General features: G+C 51.8%; 1 protein-coding gene across 1 annotated transcript; it reads right to left on the minus strand.

Annotated features, from left to right (window-relative positions):
- Nucleotides 1–570: 570 nt before the first annotated feature.
- Nucleotides 571–15,501, minus strand: LOC131096356 (serine/threonine-protein kinase pim-2-like). The gene is made up of 9 exons (XM_058044696.1): nucleotides 15,497–15,501; nucleotides 14,691–14,883; nucleotides 14,268–14,354; nucleotides 11,379–11,614; nucleotides 2,464–3,106; nucleotides 2,290–2,340; nucleotides 1,726–2,092; nucleotides 926–1,102; nucleotides 571–677 (listed from the first exon to the last, which is right to left on the minus strand). Exons 1-9 carry the CDS (start codon nucleotides 15,499–15,501, stop codon nucleotides 571–573), a joined length of 1,866 nt encoding a protein of 621 aa, XP_057900679.1.
- Between the last annotated feature and the right edge of the window lie 5,867 nt (nucleotides 15,502–21,368).

Here is a 21,368-nt window from a genome sequence, read left to right on the forward strand (position 1 = left end):
ACTGAAGAATGAGTTGCATCTGCCCCAGCAAAGGGGGAGCCTTTGGTTCCCCGCCACGCTGGGTCATGCCCAAATCTGGCAGAATTTCCCTGGGTGGGGACTCATCTGCAAATTCCCTGTGGAGTTTGGCTTTGAAGAAGGTGCCAGAATCAAAGTGCATCACCTTCAGCCTCCCGTGGCCAGGTTGAGGAAGAGCTTGTCATCCCTGATGTCACCCTCACTGTCTCCAGCAGCAGCAGCAGCAGCAGCAGCATCCCCACCTGGTACAGCTTCTCCAGGGGCTCCTTCTCCTTCCCTGGGGGCAGACCAGGCTCTCAGGGCTCTGCCCAGGGCCCCAGCTGTCAGGGAACCAGGACACGCAAAACCAGCTGGGATGGCGGCCACCAGTGCTGGGCAGAGCAGCTCAGCTCCAGCACAAGGGCTGTGTGTTCCCATCCCATGACCCCGGTGCAGTGACACAGGCAGCACAAAAAGCTCTGGGTTCCTTTGCTTCTCATTGCCAAGGCATATGTGGAGCTGGAACTTACCAGGGCCCTGGATCAAAGTGTGCCTGTGGCTCTCTCCCTTCTTTTACGGCAGAGGAATATCCCACATCCAAGGATGACAGAACAGGTCTTCCAGTGCGGGTCTGTCCAAGGAGTTCACGGATAAACACCACCTGATCAGGTCTTTGCACTCTGGGGAGAGAAAGCAGAAACTGACAGTCAGCCAGAGAAGGCTCCTGTCTGCTTTACCCCACTATTCCCATGCCCCGTGCATGCTGGATGTGCTCAGAGCTGGGCCTAAACTTTCCCATCAATTCCCTGTTTTGGAGGAGAGCAGGACATGTGCCACCTCCTCAGCAGCTGCCAGAGCGGGATGCCCACGACCCCGCTGCTGGCTCCCAGCACTGGCATTCCCCCCGTGCCCAGAGAAGAGGATCCACCTTGAGAGAGCCGTTGTGGCAGTGGGAGCTGGCCCCAGCTGAGGTTCTGGCCCCTCCTGAAAGGGTGCTCCCCGCAGACCATCTGGTGCAGCAGGATGCCCAGGGACCAGATGGTAGCTGGCTCACCGTGGTACCAGCCAAAGTCATTCCATTCTGGGGGGCTGTATGACAGTGTTCCTACGGAATACAGATGGAGTTCATCAGGGGGATGCTGCTGCTCCCAGAGCCTGGCCCCAGCATCCCTGCGCCTGCACACAGGGTGACCACTGCCCTCTCGCCAGCACCTGGGACTTGTGCACAAAGTTAGGGTTGGAAAAGAAGCCTCTGGTGCTGGAAGAGGGCAGCCCTGGCTAGGCCTGACCATGACATGCAAAGGAAAAACCCACTCCATGCTGGGGAAAAAACCTGCCCATATCCTCCCTGCCTGCATTGCCCCAAAAATATAATGAAGCCAAGGGAAACAGGGCGAGTGGAGCAGTCCAAGCCCTTCCTCTCATCTGCACACCAAAGTGGCTGGAGCACAGGTTCCGCCGTCCCTCTCTGCTACCCTACCCACGGGGGTTTTGGTCGGGCTGGCTGCCCCAGCCCAGCCCCAGTCCTGGGCAGAGTGGCTGGCAAAAGCTGCCAGCAGGGCTGGAAGACGGCTGCCCACCCAGCCCCGCTCTAAAGCAACTCAGCTGAAGATTCAGTGCCCTGACTGGCAGCAAAAGGGAGAACTCCCGCTGCCACAGCCAGTTTGGGCTGAGACATGTTGGGCCATGAGATGTCAGCAGCGGGAGCACAGCCCTGTGTAGGCTCACCTGCAAAGTGAGTGTAGACTGTGTCCTGCAGGTAGGTGCCACAGCCAAAGTCAATCAGTTTGGCCTGCCCGGTGTCCAGGTCAACCAGGATGTTCTCTGGTTTGATGTCCCTGTGCAGGACCCCGCAGCTGGTGCAGCGCCGCACGGCCTCCAGCACCTGGCAGAACAGCTCCCGCGCCACCTCCTTGGGCAGGAACCACCGTGCCCGAATGAAACGCTGCAGGTCCTGACACTGCTCTGGCCGCTCCAGCACCATCACGATGCAGTTGGGGAGCTCGAGCCACTCCAGCAGCTGGACCACACCGGGGAAGCCAGTGGACACCTTGGCCAGCAGCACGATCTCCAGGGGTGCGCTGGTGCCGTCGGGCTGCGGGAGGAGCACGATGCCGTCAGCGGGGCCGATGCCGTGCCAGGCCTGGGGAAGCCCTCAGCCAGCCCGGGATGCTCTGCGCCCTGCGCTGGCCCCACGCCCGCTCTCCCTCGGGGCGTCCTGGCGGCTCCCACCGTGCCGGGCCCCGGCTCATCCCCGGCCGGCAGCCCCGGCTGCTGGCCCCGCTCACTCACCAGCTCGCCCCAGTGCCGGACGCGGTTCCGTGGCACCCTTTTGATGGCCACCTGCAAGCCAAGGGCAGCAGCGGGGTGAGCTCGCCGCCCGCACTGCGAGCCCCATCCTCCGCCCTCCGCCCTCCTCCTCTTCCATTCCCTCCTCCTGCGCCCGCCGCCGGCCCCGCCGCTCACCGGGGCGCCGTCCGAGAGCCGCGTGGCCGCGAAGACTCTGCCGAAGCCGCCGCGCCCCAGCAGCGATCCCAGCCGGTACCGCTCCTGCAGGGCCTCCTGCGCCGTCCCTGCGGGCGGGACGCGGCTGTCAGCGCTCGGCCCGGGGCCAGCAACGGCCCCCGAGCGCCCCTCACCCGCCCCGGGCCAGCCATGCCCCGGCGTTCGCTCTTCGGAACGCGGCACGGGAGGCTCGGGGCCGGCGGCCGCGCTGCCGAGCGGCGGAGCTCGGGCCGGGGAAGCCGCAGCGGAGGCGGCGGGAGCGGCCGCGCCGCGTGTGTCCCCCGCGGGCCCTGGGAGGAGCCAGGGCCGGGGCCGGGGCCGGGGCCGGGGCCGGGGTCGGGACCGGACCCTGCGTCGGGTCTGGGGCCGGGCTCGGGCCAGGCGGAGGCAAAAGGCGGCGATGCCGCCCCCGCCCCAGGCACTGATGCCCGCCCAGCAGCGCCACCGCCAGTACAGCCAGAGCCGGGCGGAGGCGAGACCGCGGCGGGACGGCCGGGGCCGGGCACGGAGCAGCCCCACCCGGGGCCGGGGGCGGGCCGGGGGCATGGCCCAGCCCGGCAGGGGAGAGAGAGGCGGGGAGAGGAGAGGGACGCCGGGCAAGGGACTCCGAAAGAAGGGTGCCCGACAGCGGGAAAGGGAGAGAGAGAGAAAGAGCGAGAGAAAGAACGATTTTTCTAGTCTATCTGCTTTTGCTGCTGCCGCCGCTGCTGCTGCCGCCGCTGCAACTGAAGCGCCGGGGCCGTTCGTCCCCGTGTCCGTTCCCCGCTCGCCCCACGAGCCCCACGTTCGAGCCCCGCGCGCCCCGGGGACAGCCCCTCCGTCTGCCCAAACACGGGAACTTTGCAGCGCTGAGCGCAGATGCAGAGCCCTGACTCCTGCACTCTGGCACAACAATCCCCTCGCTTGCTGATGTGCATTGTCCTTGCTGAGGGTCAAACACTGTCGGGACACCTTCCCTTGGGGTAGGATTCCTACCTGACCCGAGCACTGCACTTACATCTCCAGTGTTGCTTTCCTGTAAAAACAGGGGAAGGAAAACTGTGTGTGGCTCATGGTATTTTAGTGTCTAAAAATCACTAAGTCACCGATCTTAGAGGTGAGGTGCATCTGGAATTACTGGGATGCAACATAGAAAAGGGGAGCATAGAAATAAATAGAGGAAAACATCTTGGATTGTTTCTTTCATTTTCATTTCACTTCTGGAAAGCTGTTTCAGTTTTCCGGGAATCTTCTCCTGTCTGCTCTTCCTAAGAATCTCCCATGGAAACAACGTCAAGCTTCTGTCACAAGATTTGCCACCGGGAAATTACGCCACTAGTGAAATTTTCATGATGACTGTGCTGGCTTAGGGCAAATTTTGGGAGGAAACTCCAAAAAGGGTCCGTCTAGAAAGCAAGTTCAAATGGCCCCTCCCCTTACTAGTTCAGGAAAAGACTTCCCTCGAGAAAAGTGAAAAAACCCCCAGTTTATTTAACAAGTAAAGTATTCACAAGCATGAAAAATGAATAATATTAAATAAAACCTCTGACAGTGGTGAAGAGATGGCAAATTCAGAAAGTCCTTTTTGTGGGTTGCAGTTGGCTCACTCGGTCTCTTCTAAGTCCCTCTGGCGCTGGAATGCAGTGTCCCAGAGCTTGGTGGGCCACAGGTGTGAGCTGCTGCTGGTGTTTGTCTGGGTTTGCAGTACAGAGCAGGTTTAAACAGTTCCAAGAAAAAGGAAAGCCAGGAGTCCAAGGAACTTCTCTTCCTAAGCTAGCTAAAACCAAATTGCTAGACCTGGGCTGTGAAGGCATCAGGAAATTTCCAAATCTGGGCACTGGCGGTCCCAGCAAACACCAGAGCTGGATGGTCCTGGAGCCAGAACCTGCAGATTTCCAAATTTTGGCTTTCTGTGCCAGCAAATCACTGGACTTGGGCTGTGCCAGCACCAGGAAGTTTTCAGATCTGGGTGCTGGTGCTGCCAGCCAACACCAGATCTGGGTGGTGTCATTGCCAACGACAGAAATCTGCCAGATTTGGGCTCTGCTGGCACTGAGAAATTTCCAAATCTGGGTTCTGGTGCAGGAAACACAAGATGTGGGAGCGGTTCCAGACCCAGTAGCAGGAAGCTGCCGCAGGTTTTGGATTTCTGTGCCAGCAAATTGCTGCACTTGGGATGTGTCAGAATAGGGACATTTCCAGATCTGAGCACTGGCAGTGGCAGCAAACACCAGGTCTGGGCACCTGTATTGGCATCAGGAAATTGCCAGATTTTGGCTTTCTGTGCCAGCAAATTGCTGGACTTGGGCTGTGCCAGCACTGGGAAATTTCCAGATCTGAGCACTTGTCCAGCAAACACCATACCTGGGCGGTGCTGGTGGCAGTGCCGGGAAGCTGCTGGGTTCTGGCTTTCTTTCCAGAAAATTGCTGCATTTTTTGCAGCCAGGTTTTGCTGGCACTGAGAAATTGCCAGATGCTTATTTTCTGTGCCAGCAAACTGCTGGAATTAGGCTGTGCAGGCATCTGAAACATTCCCGATCTGGGTACTGGCGGTGTCAGCAAATCTGAGATCGGGTTGCTGTAGGTACCAGGTCTTTGCTTGGTTTTGGCTTTCTTTGCCAGCAAGTTGCTGCACTTGGGCTGTGCCAGAATAGGGAAATACCAAGATCTGGGACCTGGCAGTGCCAGCAAACACCACATTTCAGGAAGGACTGGATCTGGACCCGTTCCCTCCCTGCCTCTCTCCCTCAACAAGGCGCCAGAGGGGCTGGAGAGCAGCCAGGCAGAAAGGGACCTGCAGGGACTGACGGACAGCAGGCTGGGCATGAGCCAGCAGAGTGCCCAGGTGGGCAAGCAGGCCAATGGCTCCTGGCCTGGATCAGGAATGGTGTGGCCAGCAGGAGCAGGGCAGTGATTCTTCCCCTGTGCTGGGCGCTGCTTGGGCAGCACCTCGAGTGCTGTTTGTAGTTCTGGTGCCCCCAATTCAGGAAGGACAAGGAGGGGCTGGAGTGTGTCCAGAGAAGGGCAACAAGGCTGGGGAAGGGTCTGGAGCACAAGAGCTGTGGGGAGCGGCTGAGAGAGCTGGGGTTGTTTATCCTGGAGGCGAGGAGGCTCAGGGGAGACAAGGCGTTGTCAGGACACAGGTTGGACTTGATGATCTCCATGGCCTGTTCCACCCTTGCTGATTCTGGGATTCTCTGAAACCACCCTTGGAGCAGTTGCAGGAGGAGCCCTGGGCCTCCTCTTCAGAAGCTCCAGCAGCCCAGGTCCCTCAGCTTCTCCTGCCAGCCCCAAAGCCCATCCTGTCAGTCCTGCAGAGCCTCTGCAGCTCCTCCTCACTGCCCAGAACAGGGAGCCCCAGAGCCAGACACAGCAGCCCAGATGTGCCCCCCTGGCCTGGGGTGCCTCTGGCAAGGGAGCAGCACCAGGCACTGCAGGAGCCTGCAGACAATTGATCTGAAGGCCAAAGCTCCTTAGCTCCTTCTGAAAGCGTAGGAACAGTTCCTCATTGCAGTGTGGTGAAATGCTGGGCACCACAGCTCCAGGTGAGGACTGGACACAAGTTTGCTCCCACTGAGTGCTGTGATGGGTTCTGCAGGAGCTCTGGGCTCCTGTGCTTGCCAGGCACAATGAGGAGAGAAGGAGCCAAGTGCACTGATGTGGGAAATGGCTTTGTAGAAAGCTTTTAGGGCCTAGTAGAATGCCCACAGAGTATGAATCTGTATATAATCCTTGAGACAAGAAATGCTAACTTAAAAATGCCATGGAATAGGACAGATATTGTTGAGAGAGAAATGGAGCTGGAAAAAAGTTCCAAAAGATGGCCTTGCAAATAAGATTTTGGAAAAACAGAGCTATGAAAGATGCATTGTAGTGGGACCCACGAGGGGCAGTTTTAATAATTGGCTTTAAAGCATTCACAACGTGGCATGGCAAAAGGCCGATAGACCAAAAAACCTAATTATAATGTATTATAATTAGGAAATAGTTGGCTTCTGATTGTGACGGCATGAATTATAACATCTGTATTGTCTCACCCTTCTCATAAGACTGAAAATTGAATAAAAGTTTTTAAAACACCTCTCAGTTGCCCCATCTCTAGGTCAAGAAAAGAGTATTATCCAACACACTGACACACCTTTGCCTCGAGCATAACCCAGCCTGGACCAAACACACTGAAAGGTTTCCCCTTTGGCCCATGTCTCGAAACATCAGGTCTGCTGTTTGACAGCTCAGGTTGGGTTGGTGTCAAGGAGTTCCCTCAGAAATACTGGGTTTGTCCTCCTCTGTGCCTTCCCCTCAGCAGCCTTGGGGATGCTGCTGTGTGAAGCCATCTGTCTCACACAGTTTCAGACAACTTCAAACAGGATATTGTGCAATAAGTCGTCTCCTCTAAAGGGTTCCAACAACCCCTTTCCAGCAATAGGAAATTATTACTGATAGATGAAATTGGAAAACCCCCAACAGTTTATTAACAAACAGAATCCCCCCATGACACGCGTCACAAGAAGGCGCCGGGGTCTCTCTTGGGAAGAACAGGAGCTGTCACGGAGCAGTTCCAGCAGCTGATGGAACCTCGGGGGCTCGTCCGGCATCGGCTTTCTCCCTCGGCAGAGCTCCATGGGGCGGGCAGGGCAGTGAAGCAGCTGGGCTGGAGCCCCTCGCTGCCTTTTCTCCCCAGCGTGGCTCAGCCCACAGACTCTCGGGCTGGGAGCGGGGCTGCTCTGCTCCTGCCGGCACCGTGTCCCTGGGCTGGGAAAAACAGTTTCCTGCCAGGAGAGCCCTGCACACTGCTCCACAGATCTTTCATAAAGGCCCAAACCAACTCCAAACACTCTGTCTGCAGCAGCTTTGCACAAAGGGTTGCAGCAATCCAGGACAGCTGCAAGTGAGTGTCGGAAGGCTCTTGTCTTGTTCCTGACAGCAGAATTCTTGATGATCTTGTGCAATTTTATTCAGATGTAACATGAGAGCTGAGTTTTTTTGTTAAAATACTTTATGATGAGTAACAAGCCTTGGGAGCATGAGGTACAGGACTGACATGCAAAAGCATGAGCATATCCTCCAAAGCGGCCAGTCTAATTGTCCATTTAATTACACTTGTATTTACTCCACACTAATAAGGAAAACCAAGCTCTGCTTGGAGGTAAAACAGGCATGGGATACACTCTGGTCCCTCGCAGGCTCAGCAGGGCTGGCAGTGGCACAGCAGGCAGTCTGCTTCATTGTGAATCACTACAGAGCTACATCCCAATCTGGTTTAAGTGGCGTGGTATTATTAAGAGCTCCTTTTCTGCATGAGATACAAAAAGGAGATCCCAAATGATCTTCATGCAAGCATGCAGTAAAGAACTGCTCCTGCTGTCCTAACAGAGCATTTGCTTTAGCAATTACACTCTTCCCATGCATCTTTTGATGCAGACACCTCAGGTTTTCCCCTACACCCTTGCAAGGCTGGCAGTCGCTGTTTCCCATTTCCTGTTCTTCCCTAGAGATGGTGCAGTGGCTGCTTTGAAACAAAAAGCCCTGAGATCTGGACAGCTTGAAGGAGTATGAAATGCTAACTAAGTGCTCATATTGGTAATACCCAGGTCTGACCTTCCCAGTGCTCTGCAGCAGCAGCAGCAGGACCATGCATCATTCCTGTTGGTGGATGTTCATGTTTCTCATGTGCAAGAGCAATGACTTTGAGGAGGGACAAAAATGCCCCTCTTCAAACAGTGGGTGTGCAAGGAGATGTGAAGTTTCACAGCCTTTTCTAGGATATTTTAGAAAGATCTAAGAGAATATTGTGGCATGGAGTAGGTCTCTAATTTTGTCTCCAGAGGAATCCCCACAGGGCACATTGACTCTGCTGCTGATGGCAACCCCATAAGCTCATGGACCAATTTTCCCTGCAACGTGCCACCCTGCCTGGGCTTTACTAGGCTGGGACTAGACCCAGAGCTAAGCAAACACATGCAGCCAGGTGACATTGTGTAACATCAGAAGTTGGCAACCATGAGGACTTTGCTGTCAAAAGGTTACAGTTTGCACTGGGCCCAGAAGTGTTTTTCCCTAAGGCAAAGCAAATTGAAATGTGAAGTTTCAAAGCTTCAAATGACTATGAAAGGAAACTGCAGAATAATTTCTGGAAGGGCAGCATTGTCAATGATCATGCAGCCTACCAACAGCTGGAGCTGAATCCAGAATTGCTTCTTCCAGCTGTGCAGGAATTCATTCCACTGGCAAGCACTGGTCCATGGGAACAAATGGTCCCCTAGCACTGGGATGAATGGCACCCAGGCTGCAGTACAGATTTGAGGAACCCTTGTCACTCCCAGTGCACTCATCCTTCTGCAAACAAGGGGCAAACAACACAGCTGCACTGCTGTCCCCGGTAAATATACATACAGGTGATTTCACCAAAGCAGTGCATCATTTCCCAGTGAAATCTGTGACCTCTTCTTACCTATGCAATTGTGATTGAAGACACCTGTGAGCCAGATCTGTGGGAGATTGCAAAGGAGCAAAGCTTTGGGATTTGGGCACACTTCTCTTGGTTTCTTTGCTCAGGCCTTTGGTGAGCACGGAACACACCACGGTAGAAAACCTTTGACTAGACAAGATCTTTTGGATCCATTGTCCCTCAAACAGGTCAACAGGTGACTCTGTTGTAATGCTAAGTAACAAAGAGCAGCACAAATGACACAAAGAAAAGATGGCCAAAGAGAAAGAGGAGAGGCCCAATGAGGAAAGGATGTGGTGAGACACTGGCACATTGAGTGAGCTGCACTCCCATAATCTCTAGGCTGGCAGGTCCTGGTCTCACATTCTCCTCTTGGTTTTTTCAATTTTGTTTATTTATTTACTTTTTTTCATCATCAAAATGAAATATATAGAATTAAAAACATGTCATCAAAACTTAAAGACAGAATCAAAACACATTAGTTCAAAATTACATCTAAAGATCAGAACATATGTACATCTGTAACTATCAAGCCTAATGCATCAATCCTATTCTTCAAACACTCTCCATACAGGCGTCAGCTTCTTCCTGAGCTTGGAGGACAGAGAGCTTTTCTGGACAGGAGGCGAGGACTTTGTGGGTGAGGGAACATCGGAAGTGTCCCAAGGAAACTTCTCAGTAAGACTGTAACCAGTCAGATCTGCAAAATGGAGACACAAAGTTAAACAGAGGCCACAATGCAAACCTAAAGCATCTGAAGCTCCATATTTCCTGGGACACATTTCCTGGAAATGTCCAAACAGCTGCACAGGGAAACATGCTCCTGCTGGCAGACACTGAGGCAGGCCAGGGCAAACCCTGAGCCACTTGCCCAGAGCTGGCACAGGCACAGCCTGGCCTCGGGGCTGCCCTGGGACAGCAGGGAGCCCAGAGCCCTGTGCTCCCCAGGAATGGCTCAGCTGCACATGCACCCTCCTGCTCCTCTGCCTGCCCCACAGCTCAGCAGCCCCACAGCTCCAGGGGCACTGGCACAGCACAGCTCACTGCAGGGGCACATGCAGGGCACAGCTGTTCCCTGGCAATGTGCACAGCCTCTCTGGGCTGCCACAAGACCCTTCCTCCCAGCAGAGATTGGCCCAACTCCCCCCTCACCTCTGTGTGAGGCTCAGCCATGATTGCCTTCACCTTGTCCTCAACCTGGAGTTGCTTCAGGCCCCCCATGCCATGAGTAGGAAGGGCAATGGAGAGAGCAGGGGCAGATGCACACCACAGAGACCTGCAGCAGGACTGAGGCTATTTTCACCCATGTATCCCCAAATCTACAGAACTTTGGAAAACAACAAATGCAGGGAGAACACGTTGTGGGCTATGAAGTTGCAGAATATCCAGCAATGCAGCCTGTTTCTCCTGTGGGGCTTGGCAATGGATCCATCTGAATGTTTTACCCTATTGCAAAGCTGAGGAAAGGGTGGCAGGCAGTTTAGCCGGGCTGTCCTATTCTAGAGAGTGTCTCTTGGGAACTATCAGGCCCAGCACCAACATTTAAGGCAGCATTTGCTTCAACTGTCCCATGGCAGTCAGCCTGTGGAGGTGCCTGTAAAGTGATTCATCATGTCAAGGCTAACATGAAACATCACTTTGAATTGAAAGTAGAGCTCTAAGGCCAGGACAGTCATACAAGGCTCCTTTGGCAGGAGCTGCACCTGCTGTGCAGGCTGTGCCACACCCAGCAGATTGTCCCCCATGTGCTCCATGGGGGCAAAGACCCTCCTAATTTCTCAAGTTAATGGCATCATGAGGAGACATGGTTTTCCCAGGGCTTCTGTGGTTAGCACTGTGAAATACCAAACACTGCTCACAGCTGCAATTGCAATTGTCCCTCTGCCCACAAAAGCACAAGGCTCTATTCTTGGCCTTTGCAGGCACTTTCACTTCCCCATCAGTCACCACATCTAGGAAAATCTGACAGACTGGGAGAACTCCAGGGAGCAGCAGGAAGCTGAGTCAGAGGAGCTTTAGTTTGGATATCAGGAAAAAGGGTTTTTCACCCAGAGGGTGGCTGGGCACTGGAACAGGCTCCCCAGGGCAGTGGTCACAGCACCAAGCCTGACAGGGTTGAAGGAGCATTTGGACAACAATCTCAGGCACTTGGTGTCACCCTTGGGCTGTTCTGGGCAAGGCCAGGAGCTGGACTCGATGGTCCTGATGGGCCCCTTCCAACTCCCCATATTCTACACTTCTGCGATTCTGAGAAGTAATGGGCTGCAGGAGGGCAGAAATAGGTGACAAGAGGGAAGAAGTGAGGTTGGTTGGAGAATCAAGTCACTGAGTCCACAGAAGATGCAGGATACAGGACCCTTCCCTCCCAGCATTCCCATTCTCTGTCTCATCCCTTCTCTCTCCCACACACACGAAGGTGAAGAACATCACTAAAAGAAGAAGAACCTACTTGACTCCCATGTCCATGAGAGCAGTCATTGCTCGTGCAGGAGTCACATTCTCCACCAGGATCCCTAGGCTCTGACTGGCTGCTTTCTGAACAAATTCTGGGGAGTTGGACACCATCTGGAGAAGGACCCGAGCAACCTCATCCACCTCAGAGTCCATGTCCTTCTTCAAGGTCACAAAGAGCTCTCCCAGAGTGACAATGGCAGAGCAGGACACCTTGGAACGGAGGTTGGTCACCTGGGGAAGCCATGAGGGGAAACATAAGAATCACCTTGAAAAGAAAACCAGTTGCCTTCAACAGAAGTCCCAGGAAATGACAACACATCCCATTGTGTCCAGAGGAGCATACAAGGACAGGAAGAGCAGGAGAGCACAAGCACAGAAAGGCACTTACTCTGGCACCAATTTCTGGCTTCAGACCTGCTCACTGCAGGCGTAAATAAAAATTTCATTAAGTGTTCTATTTAATCCTTCTTAAATGTCCACATCTTTGTTTTTAGGCCCTTTTACTAGAAAATAAATAAAGAGCTGCTTTCAAATCATGAAGGAAAAAGTCATAAAGATAAAAGAGTCAGGTGCTCCTGTTCAAAAAAGCAACACCAGCAGCTCAAGTACTATGCCAGGAAACAGAAAACTCAGGCTCAGGTCTACAGAATAATTTGCAGCGTTGAATTATAGCTTGGGCAGAGACTGGGACTCTGGCAAATAACATCATTAGTGTCTCAGTTTCTGCATTTGCACATTGCATTATAAAGGCTCCACACTCAAAGATGAGTGTCAGATACCCGACCTGCCAGTAAATACAGTTGCATGTGCCCACAGATCCTACAGACAGCTGACAGACATTGGAATTATCAGGTCTAAAACCAGAAATGAAGGCAGACCCTGAGCACACATGGAGATGAACAAGCACATACCTACTCTACACACTGTGTATGAAGTATGGGGGACAATTCAGAACAATGTTCTCACCTCGCTGGCAACTGCCAAGCAAACCTGACGGAGGCTTCAAAGCAGGACCTCTGAATGGGACCCAGCCAGGTGTTGGATGGTGAAGAGTCCCTCCTCCTTCAGTTCCTGGAAAGGCAGAAGATTGATTTTTCTCTCCACCAAGGCAGCACCCTCTGAAATGACCAGGCTGGCAGCTCAGTTGAACAATGGGAGGTGCTTTTCAAGGAGTGCTTAATGAAATCATGGAACGCGTTGCCCCAGGATGCTGTGGCTGTCAAAAGCACACACAAACCCAAGAGGCAAAGAGAGGGGTTTTAGAGTGGCCATTTGAGAAGACAGCCTTTCTGAAATCTCTGGCACATGAGGCTCCTCTGTCACCGCTTCCTAGGAGCTGTGCGACCGGGCCATGCTGCTGTTTGTTGTCACCTCCCTGTACCTGTCCCCGAGACACAGTGCCACCGGGCTGTTATTGGGGCGTTTTCCTTCTTTGCCAGCCCCAGCAGGCATTCAGCAGGGAGAGTCTGCACTGCCACTCTGGAGCTGAGTTTCCACTCTGTGATCTCGGCCTCTCTGTCACCCCCTCCACTACCCCTCACACATTCCCCAAAAAAGCAGCAGGATGTCTGCCGGGACCACCTCAGCCTGCAGGAAGGCCAAGTGGGTCCTGGCCTCTCCTGACCCACAGCACAGCTTTCTTTTATCCCAGCATGGAAATATAAAAACTGTATTATCACATCACACAGAGGGCAAGGAGCTTTTTATTTTGGCTGCAAGTGTCCACAGGGCATTGGGGAAGAGAAGAAAAAGAGTGTTTTGCAGCAAGCAACCCAGCTATTCAGGCAGGATGGTAGGAAAAGTGTCTGGGAGCTGCTTTTTAGGAATTTGGTGGTTCTGCTGAAGCTTCTGACAGAGCTGATGGGCAGATCCCAGAGCTGTGGAGAGTTCCTGGGAAATTTGTCCTTGGATATGCCTACGAATGCTCTCCCAGCCATGAACTGCCATCCGTGTCCTGTCCATATGTTACTGCCTTGACTGTTGAGTGTCTGAGGTGCCTCTTGAGGCTGCTATGGACCTCCTTCACCAAGGAATGCATTGTGATACAACATCCCTTTCTGCTTATGTTTGGGCACTGACAGAGGCTGGGCCACTCTGGCTCGAGCTTGGGCTCTGGCCAAGCAAGATTGCCAATGAGAGCAGCTCATGGTCCTCAGCTCTTCCCTGCTGCTGGGACAGACAGACATGGCCATGGGGACAGAACGGAGCTGCCCCATCTGCCAGGACACTAAGAACGATGTGAATTTTTCTCTGCCCTGTCACCACCAGTTCTGCCTGGGCTGCATCCTGCAGTGGGCAAAGAGAAATCCAGCCCACTCTGCAGAAGAGTGATAGAAGCTGTCATGTTTTCTGAGTAGGATGAACAGGACTACATACAATTTGCCATCAGCTCCCCCAAACAATTGCTAGAGTCCAGCAGGGAGAGAGCCTGGCCACCTTGCTGAAAGCAGCCCCCAAGACCCTGTGATGGCTGCTCCATCTTCCCCACAGGGAACACTGTCCCCAGCTGAGCAGGGGCTGCAGGACCAGAGCCTGTGGGTGGCCTCCTGCCCAAGGAGTGGGCCGAATTTTTCAAATAACAATGTCATCTGCTGGACCAAAGGTGGCCCTGGCTGCACCAGAAGCTGGAGGGAATATGCCAGCACCAGAGATGGCTGGTTAAGGAATTCATAGAGCAGCATCCTGCACGCCCTCTGTGCCTATGGTCAAGTTGGCAAAACCTTGGTGCCAGTACTGCAGCTTCTCCTCTGGAGCAGTCTGAATTGCTGCTGGCATAGTCCAGGGTAAAGAAGCAAAAAGGACCTTTGCATAATCTCCACAGATGTTTTATTCAGCTGTGCAGGGAGATGTTCAGCTCCCAGCACTCACACACAGAGGGTCTCACTTTGTCGCTACAGGGGCCTGGGGGCTGACCCTGATCTCGGGGCAGTACAAAGATAAGGGGGCCGATCAGGGAATAGGGAAGGTGTGGCTGAGAAACATAGGAACAGACAGGAACAGGGGAAGGAGCCAATGGGATCTAACAGCTCTTTGAGGGAAGCTTCTGGTGTCTCCCTAGACCAGGGAATGCCTCCCCAGGGTCTCCACAATTCCTCCTGTTTTATATTATTAGGAAAGCTTCTCTGAAGGATCAACTGAGTCAAAACAAAATGACAAAAACAATCAAAAGCACTCATAAGACAATTGTTAAAAATGCAAACAATTCTGAGTTCCCAATGTGCCAACAGATTTCTGGCAGTGTCTTAGATCTGGCAGGAGGGATGCAGGGTTTTCTCAGCACAGTTTATCAGGAAACTGAGTCACCCACACTGAACCTCTGGTCCATGGCCTCCTCACTGCCATCGTGCAGCAAGGAGGCCCAGAGGCTGCTGTGGTCTGGTCCTGTCAGGGATGAACACAGTGGCTCTGTGGCCAGTGCCAGCTCCAGCTCCAGCAGCTCACAAGAGGAGACTCCTTCCAGAAGCTCTGCTGGCTCCAGTGTGGCAGACCAGCAGAGCCCACTGGAAACCACCCTCCATTGCAGTCACCCCCAGCTGCGCCCATCATCGCTGCAGAGCAGGAGCTGCCCCAGAGGAGCCCCGGCAGGAGCTCATGGCAGTGGCAGGTCCCTGTGCCCCGGGCAGAGCCACAGAACCTCTGCTCCTGGCTGGGACAGGGGCTGCTCACCCTGGTGTCCCACCGAGAGGAGGGATCCTGGGCCCCAAACTCTGCCCAGCCCTGCCAAAGGCCACCCCGCCAGCAGTGCCAGCAAGGTTCCTGCAGCCATTCAGCCAAATCAGAGGAAACAAATGTCTCTTCAGCTGACACAGTCTCTGCACACAGCTTTCTCCCCCTTCTCCTGGTGCCTTTCCCTGACTCCAGCAAGAGCTGCAGGAAATGCTGTGTGAGCCATGATGATGGAAGAGCTACTGATAAAAACACAGCGGTGATGCTTTCAGAGAAGTCATGAATGGAAGACTGACCAACCTTACAGCCAATGGTATGCAAAAAGATTCCATTCTTTAAATAATTGCCTGCAATAAATTAGTAAAAAGAAAGATACGGAAACAAAATAAATCTCCCACAGCTGCTGGCTTTCCTCAGGCTCCATGGTCTATGTATTGCTAGACTTACTTCATCTAGGCAGAATATTAACTGCCCTGACTGGCTGGAGACTGACCACAAGGTCTCATCTGTGGTGGGCAGTCACTAAAATTAGCTCAGCAGAGGCATCTTCAGCTGTCCAAGTGTAGCAGAAATACATATTCTCTGCTTCATGGCTGTGTGGCAACAGCTGCTGGTGTGGATTTGTCAGCGTTGCTTCATGGATTACTCCTGGGAAGGAATTGTGTGCACAGGCACAGTATGATGGCCTCGATCTCCTCTAATTACTCAATCGGATGATGGCCAGAACATTTTGGCAAAAAGCATCATGACAGAATAATTTACAATATTCTCCAAACTACTCCTGTGGTTTGGATTTTCTTACTGATTAGGTTCAGTGTCTGGCCTCAAGAAATCAGTCCAGAAAGAACAGGCAAAGCTCAGCTTGCAAGTTAGAGTGCAAGTCTTTAATTTGCCATTTTTGCAGCATGTATAAACAACTTTTCAACATATTTGCAAAAAAATCTCTTAGTTCTTGCTATACCTATCCAGAACCTGACTCTCTCCTCATTTTATTTTGATTTGAGATCCAAGCATGATTTATTTCTGGACAGGGAAGTAAGAACCAGCTGCAAATACAGACTACAAGTGTGAATCTATACTGCAGAAACTTAGCTGTAGCTTGGAATTAAAGGCAAGAAGTGATGCCATGGTAAATGTGAACATTTAGTGCTGGCATAGGAGCCTTCTGCAATGCTCCACCAACCCATGGTTCACATTGCTACAAACTCTCTTTCTGGTGTTACAAAGAGTGTTGAAGAGCTGACTGTAAGAAAAAAAATAGCCAGAATGTTATTTTTTGTTAATATGGCAAACAATGACTATCTAATAATTCAGAGCTCATGGAAGTGAGTATTCAGATTTCCACTTAGTATGTGCTGGCAGTTTTAATTTGAAATCAACAGGTTTATCCAAATCAAGTTATCCATTGAAATTAGTTTGCTCTATGATCTACCTAAAAATGCCTCATTGTCTGATAAGTTTAGTAGAAATTTGCAAAGTCAACAGTCCACAGATTTTCATTTCTTGTTTAGTGGCTATTCTGCAGGAAAGCTTTTACAGACTAATCAGTTTGGATGTAATTAAAATGCCAGTACATTTCATCTAGCCATTTTGGTATTAGAACAAAACCATATGACTGCACAGCCTTTTAAAAAATATTTTAAAATAAGTTTTCAAATCAACAGTCTGAGTAGGACTCAGAATAAAAATTCTACCAAATTTCAACTCCATTGGAAGATTCCCTTGTCACCCTGTGAATCAGCTCTACATTCAGAAGATTAACAGTCCCAATGATGGTGGTTTTGGTATGGTTAGGAATTGGGGAAGGGTCTTCTTCCTTCTCAGCTCCATGCTGCAGTGCCTTTGGGATGTGGCCTGCTGGCCGTTGTTTGTGCAGCCCTGGTGTTTCTCCATGGGGCAGAAAGTGCAGTTGCATTTCCAGCCAAGAGCCCGTGAGGAGTGGGGCGTGCAGAGCTGTGCCAGACCCAGGCCAGCAGCTGTGCCCCAGAGGGTTTTGGTTCCTGCCCAGGGCAGCTGGTGCATCTCTGCCGTGAGTGTCTCCCCTTGCCAGGTGCCCATGGACAGCAGGTGCAGGGTTCTGCAAGGGGCATGGAACAGGGTGGGGATGTCTGCTGGCAGCAGAGTGCAGCGGAGAGCAACCAGTCCAGGATGGTCCTGGAGTGTGTGACAGAGAACTCCTGACACAGCTGGTGACTGAGCCAGTGAGGGAAGGCACTGCTGGGCCTGCTGTTTGTGAGGAGAGAAGGGCTGCTGGGTGACAGGAGGGTTGGAGGCGGCCCTGGGCTCAGGGATCACAAAATGCTTGTGTTTGAGTCCCAGAGAAGGAACGAGAGACGTTGGGGAAGTCTTGACATGCAACAAATTGTGAATTTGTTAAGCTTTATTTTAACAGGCAGTGCTTAGTCGTACCTTCCCTCACAGCAGTGGTTAATGTGTGCAAGTGGATGTCTTAGCCTTGAGAATAAAGACAGTGGGCCTGCTGAGGAGGTAGCTGCAATGCATTCAAGCAGAAGAAGGCTCTTAACCATGGAAGGAGAATTTGAGGAACAGGATGTTCACCCCATGACCACCAGAGACCCTCAAGAGACCCCTACTCTAAATGTCAGTAATTTTGGGGAAGTGATTTAAACATGTCAAACACTTTGTGAGAATGTTTAGCCTGTGAGTTTGAGCAAAGGAATGAATAAAAGTAATGAAAGTAATGTCTTAGTTCCGTGGATACTAACACGTGGGTGTGCATGTTTCAGGGAAGTGATTCCTCACGCACCCAGCACTGAAATAAAGTAATGCCTCTTTTCTCACACTGAGCTGGCAGTGTGGATCGGGCCCTGCTCGGTAACGTTCATTTTGGTCATTTCTATTGAAGCATAAAGAATGGTTGAAATGAAATCTTTTCCAGCTGTTTCCCTTTGGTTTACCTGTTTGAGGGTTAAAACTCTGTGCTGCAGGTGTGCTGGGTGTGTGCAGAGCAGGGCAGCCCCAGAAACCCCTTGGCTTGCCCACAAGTTGTCATGCCTTGTTGCCAGGTGTGCCCAGCTGTGGCAGGAGAAGGAGCCCACAGCGCAGTGGGCACCGTGCCCTGCCCAGCCGGGGCTCCCTGGCACAGAGCAGCAGCAGCGCCAGCACCGTTCAACCCGCTCCTGCCTTGGCTCCCCCTGGCACACAGAAGCCTCCGGAAATCAGCAGCGCCAGTGGCGTTCCCAGCTTGGAGCAGGTGCTGCTGGCGGGCAGATGCTGCCATTTCAACTGCTGCCAAAGGGGAAGAAAGGCAGAGATGTACCCGCACCGGAGCCCTGGGCATGTCCAATAAAGGTGCAAATGTGTGGGGAGATTTGTTCGGAAACATTTCAGCTCTGATGCCAACAGTGGCCTCTCTCCTGGTTCTGTGTGTTCTGGACGAGTAATGAAATGGTTGGCTCTGACAATTAAGAAGCAGATGTTATGTGGATGTTCAAATGTGTAGTGATGGTATTGTAATATATCCTCCCATAGTCCTCTTTCCAGTCCCCCTTGTAATAGCCTTGGTAGTCAGGGCATTTGGGGAGGGCTGGCTTGTGACCAGCAGGCAGGGTGTAACAACGCCTGACCTCCAGTCGGGATGCAAGAAAGTAATCTCCACCAATGGACAGCAGAGAAAGAGCTGACTGACAAAACTTTTGGAGTGGCTAAGGGTATAAAAGCCAGAGACCCCTTTTTGTAGATGAGAACGTGGCTGCTAGTCACAGAGACTTCCAATGCTGCAATTTTTCCTTATTCAGTCCTTTGTTAAGGTTTACTAAACCTTGAAAATGTTAAAAGTGAGGGTCATTTCTCACATGTGCAATGCTGTGGGCCATTGTCTTGGTCTGGTTTCCTTTGCTTGGGTCCCATCTGAGTGCTCAGCTGGGGTACAGGCTGTAGGTGCTTGAGGCACTCTTGGAGTTCCTCTTAGATCCCCTGAACAACAGGGTTTGGCCCATGAGGGGAATTTGTGCTGCTTTGTGACAGAGAAGAACTTCCCAGGCTCTTTTGTGTTTGCTGTAGGGAAGGTTGATTATTGCTTTGCATAAATTCACAGATCAACATGCTTTGTGATGCTTTTCTTTGTCATACTTTGCTTTGTGATGTCACGTCATGGTTGCCACATCGTTGTGGTGACATCAGAAGGTTGCCTTGGTGCACAGAAGGCCTGAGTGTCAGAGCAGCCTTGCTCACATCAGGAGAACCCTCCTGGTTGGAGCATTGGTCAGTGGGTAGTTGCACTCTGAGAGGCCATTTGTTTTTCTAGTGTTGGAGAAGATTGGCACAGCTCTGGGAATATGATCCACCATCTGGCCACAGCAGCTTTTGCTGCTTATGGTGTTTGTTTTTCCGCGTATTACGTTACACACTTTGCACGTAAGTAGAGTTTTCCATTCTACTTAGGTTAGGGTGTACCCTAACCTGGCTTTTGTATGTCTTCCTGCTGGTGGCTGAGTTTCTGATTTTGAAAGAGAAAGAGCATTAGGATGCCAATGGTGTGGTAAAGCTCCTGTCATGACATTCAGCTAAAAAGGGGGTGTCTGTAGCCACAGGGGCAGCATTTGCAGGGGAACCTGCAGGGCTTCCGTTCCCTCCACGGGAGAGTCTGTGGCAGCACAGTCTGCCATTTCCTCAGTTTGCTGGGACAAGCAAGACACCTTTGAGATTGTAGACTGGCAGAGCTTCTTGGAAGGCCTTCTAAAAACTCTGCAGTTGTTCCCAGAATTCAGAGAAAGCTTATTTCTTTTTAAATTTTGTCATGAAAGGATTTGACTGTCTAACTTGACCTTTTTCAAAGTACTAAAATAGTGATTCCCTTTGCAAGGAAATGCAAACTCCAAAGCAGTGAGTGTCTGCCACAGCTCAGGGGGATTTTAGGGAAGCTTTTCTGAGCAACTGTTTCAAGCAAGTTAATGAGAACCGGTGCAACTGATTAAAAAAAAAAAAAGAACCTCAAGGAGAGGATTTCAGAAGCTGTTTTATGTCTTTGGTAGAACAGGAGCACTGAGTGGTAAAGAACAATTTGCATTTTCTTGGTCATATTTGTATTCATTTACTGGCAAAACAGGCCAATTTGTACGCACAAGCAAGAATATTGTCCTGATTCCTTGCTGGCTGTGTGAATGAAATGTGTCTGCTGGAGGGATGTTGTGAAACGGGAAATCATCTCTGTTTGGGTTGACTTGTTCTGTGGGATTCAGCAGCCCAGGCAGTTTTCTGACAGCATCTGGTTCATTTTCCCTTCCCACTACAGGTCACCTGAAGCGTGTATTCAGCAGTGCTGAAGATCCTGAGGTGAGTGAGAAAGGAACATTTCAAGTTCCTGGTGTTTAAGAATTGTAGAACATGATGTGAGCTGGGCCAGTAGCAGTAGAGTGTAGAGGGCCAGCTAGGAAGGCCAAAAGAAAATCCATTTTCATGCCTGAAGAAAAATAACAAAGTGCGAAATGGATATTTTAAATTTCTATATCAGAGCTTTGAAGAACTACAAACCTAGTTTTGAAGAGAGAACCTTGCTTGCTGACGACAGATAGGGTGGAATATTTACATAGGAGCAATTTCCTGTACAGTTGAATTAGACCATTTTAATTTAGTCAGAGTCCCTTAGAATTCTATTCCGATCAAACTTTATGATATCTACTTAGAAGATGTGGTTATAGAACAGGAAGGCCATCTTGCAATGGTGCCTGCTGTATCTGAAGTGCAATGGGCACCTTTGTGGCTGGGGAGCTGCGTGGGCCCAAAGGACGCAGGGCTGGCGGCCGTGAGCAGCTGAAGATGAGGCAGCGTGGGGCCAGGGGGCCCAGAAGGCCAAGGGCACGGTGGCTGTGCCAGCAGCAGTGGGGCAGCAGGAGCAGGGCAGGGAGCGTGGCCCTGTGCTGGGCAGCGCTGCGGCCACAGCTGGAGTGCTGTGTGCAGCTGTGGGCCCTGGGAAGCAGAAAGTCATGGAGGGGCTGCAGCGTGGGCACAGAAGGACAGGGGAGCTGGGCAAGGGGTGCAGCACAAGGCCAGGGAGGAGGTGCTGAGGGAGCTTTAGCCTGGACAATGGGGGCTCATGAGGGACCTTCAGGCAGACTTCCATAGATCCCTGCCTTAGATCCATAGAGCCAATGCTCAGCACAAGGGCTGTTTCCCTACCAAACATCCCTTCACTGCATCCAAGTGCTTTAGACACTGGAGTGGGTAACACTTGCATATTTTGTTTGTTTGTTTGTTTGTTTGTTTGTTTGCTAGAAGGGGAAGCCTTGTGCAATTTCTCCTTCTCCAGGGAGCAAGGGAGCTTTTATTCAATCTTTCCTGCCCTTTTCCAGCACTGGAA

This window comes from Melospiza georgiana, unplaced genomic scaffold (genome assembly GCF_028018845.1).
Source record: "Melospiza georgiana isolate bMelGeo1 unplaced genomic scaffold, bMelGeo1.pri scaffold_29, whole genome shotgun sequence".
In the NCBI taxonomy this organism is placed as follows: domain Eukaryota; kingdom Metazoa; phylum Chordata; class Aves; order Passeriformes; family Passerellidae; genus Melospiza; species Melospiza georgiana.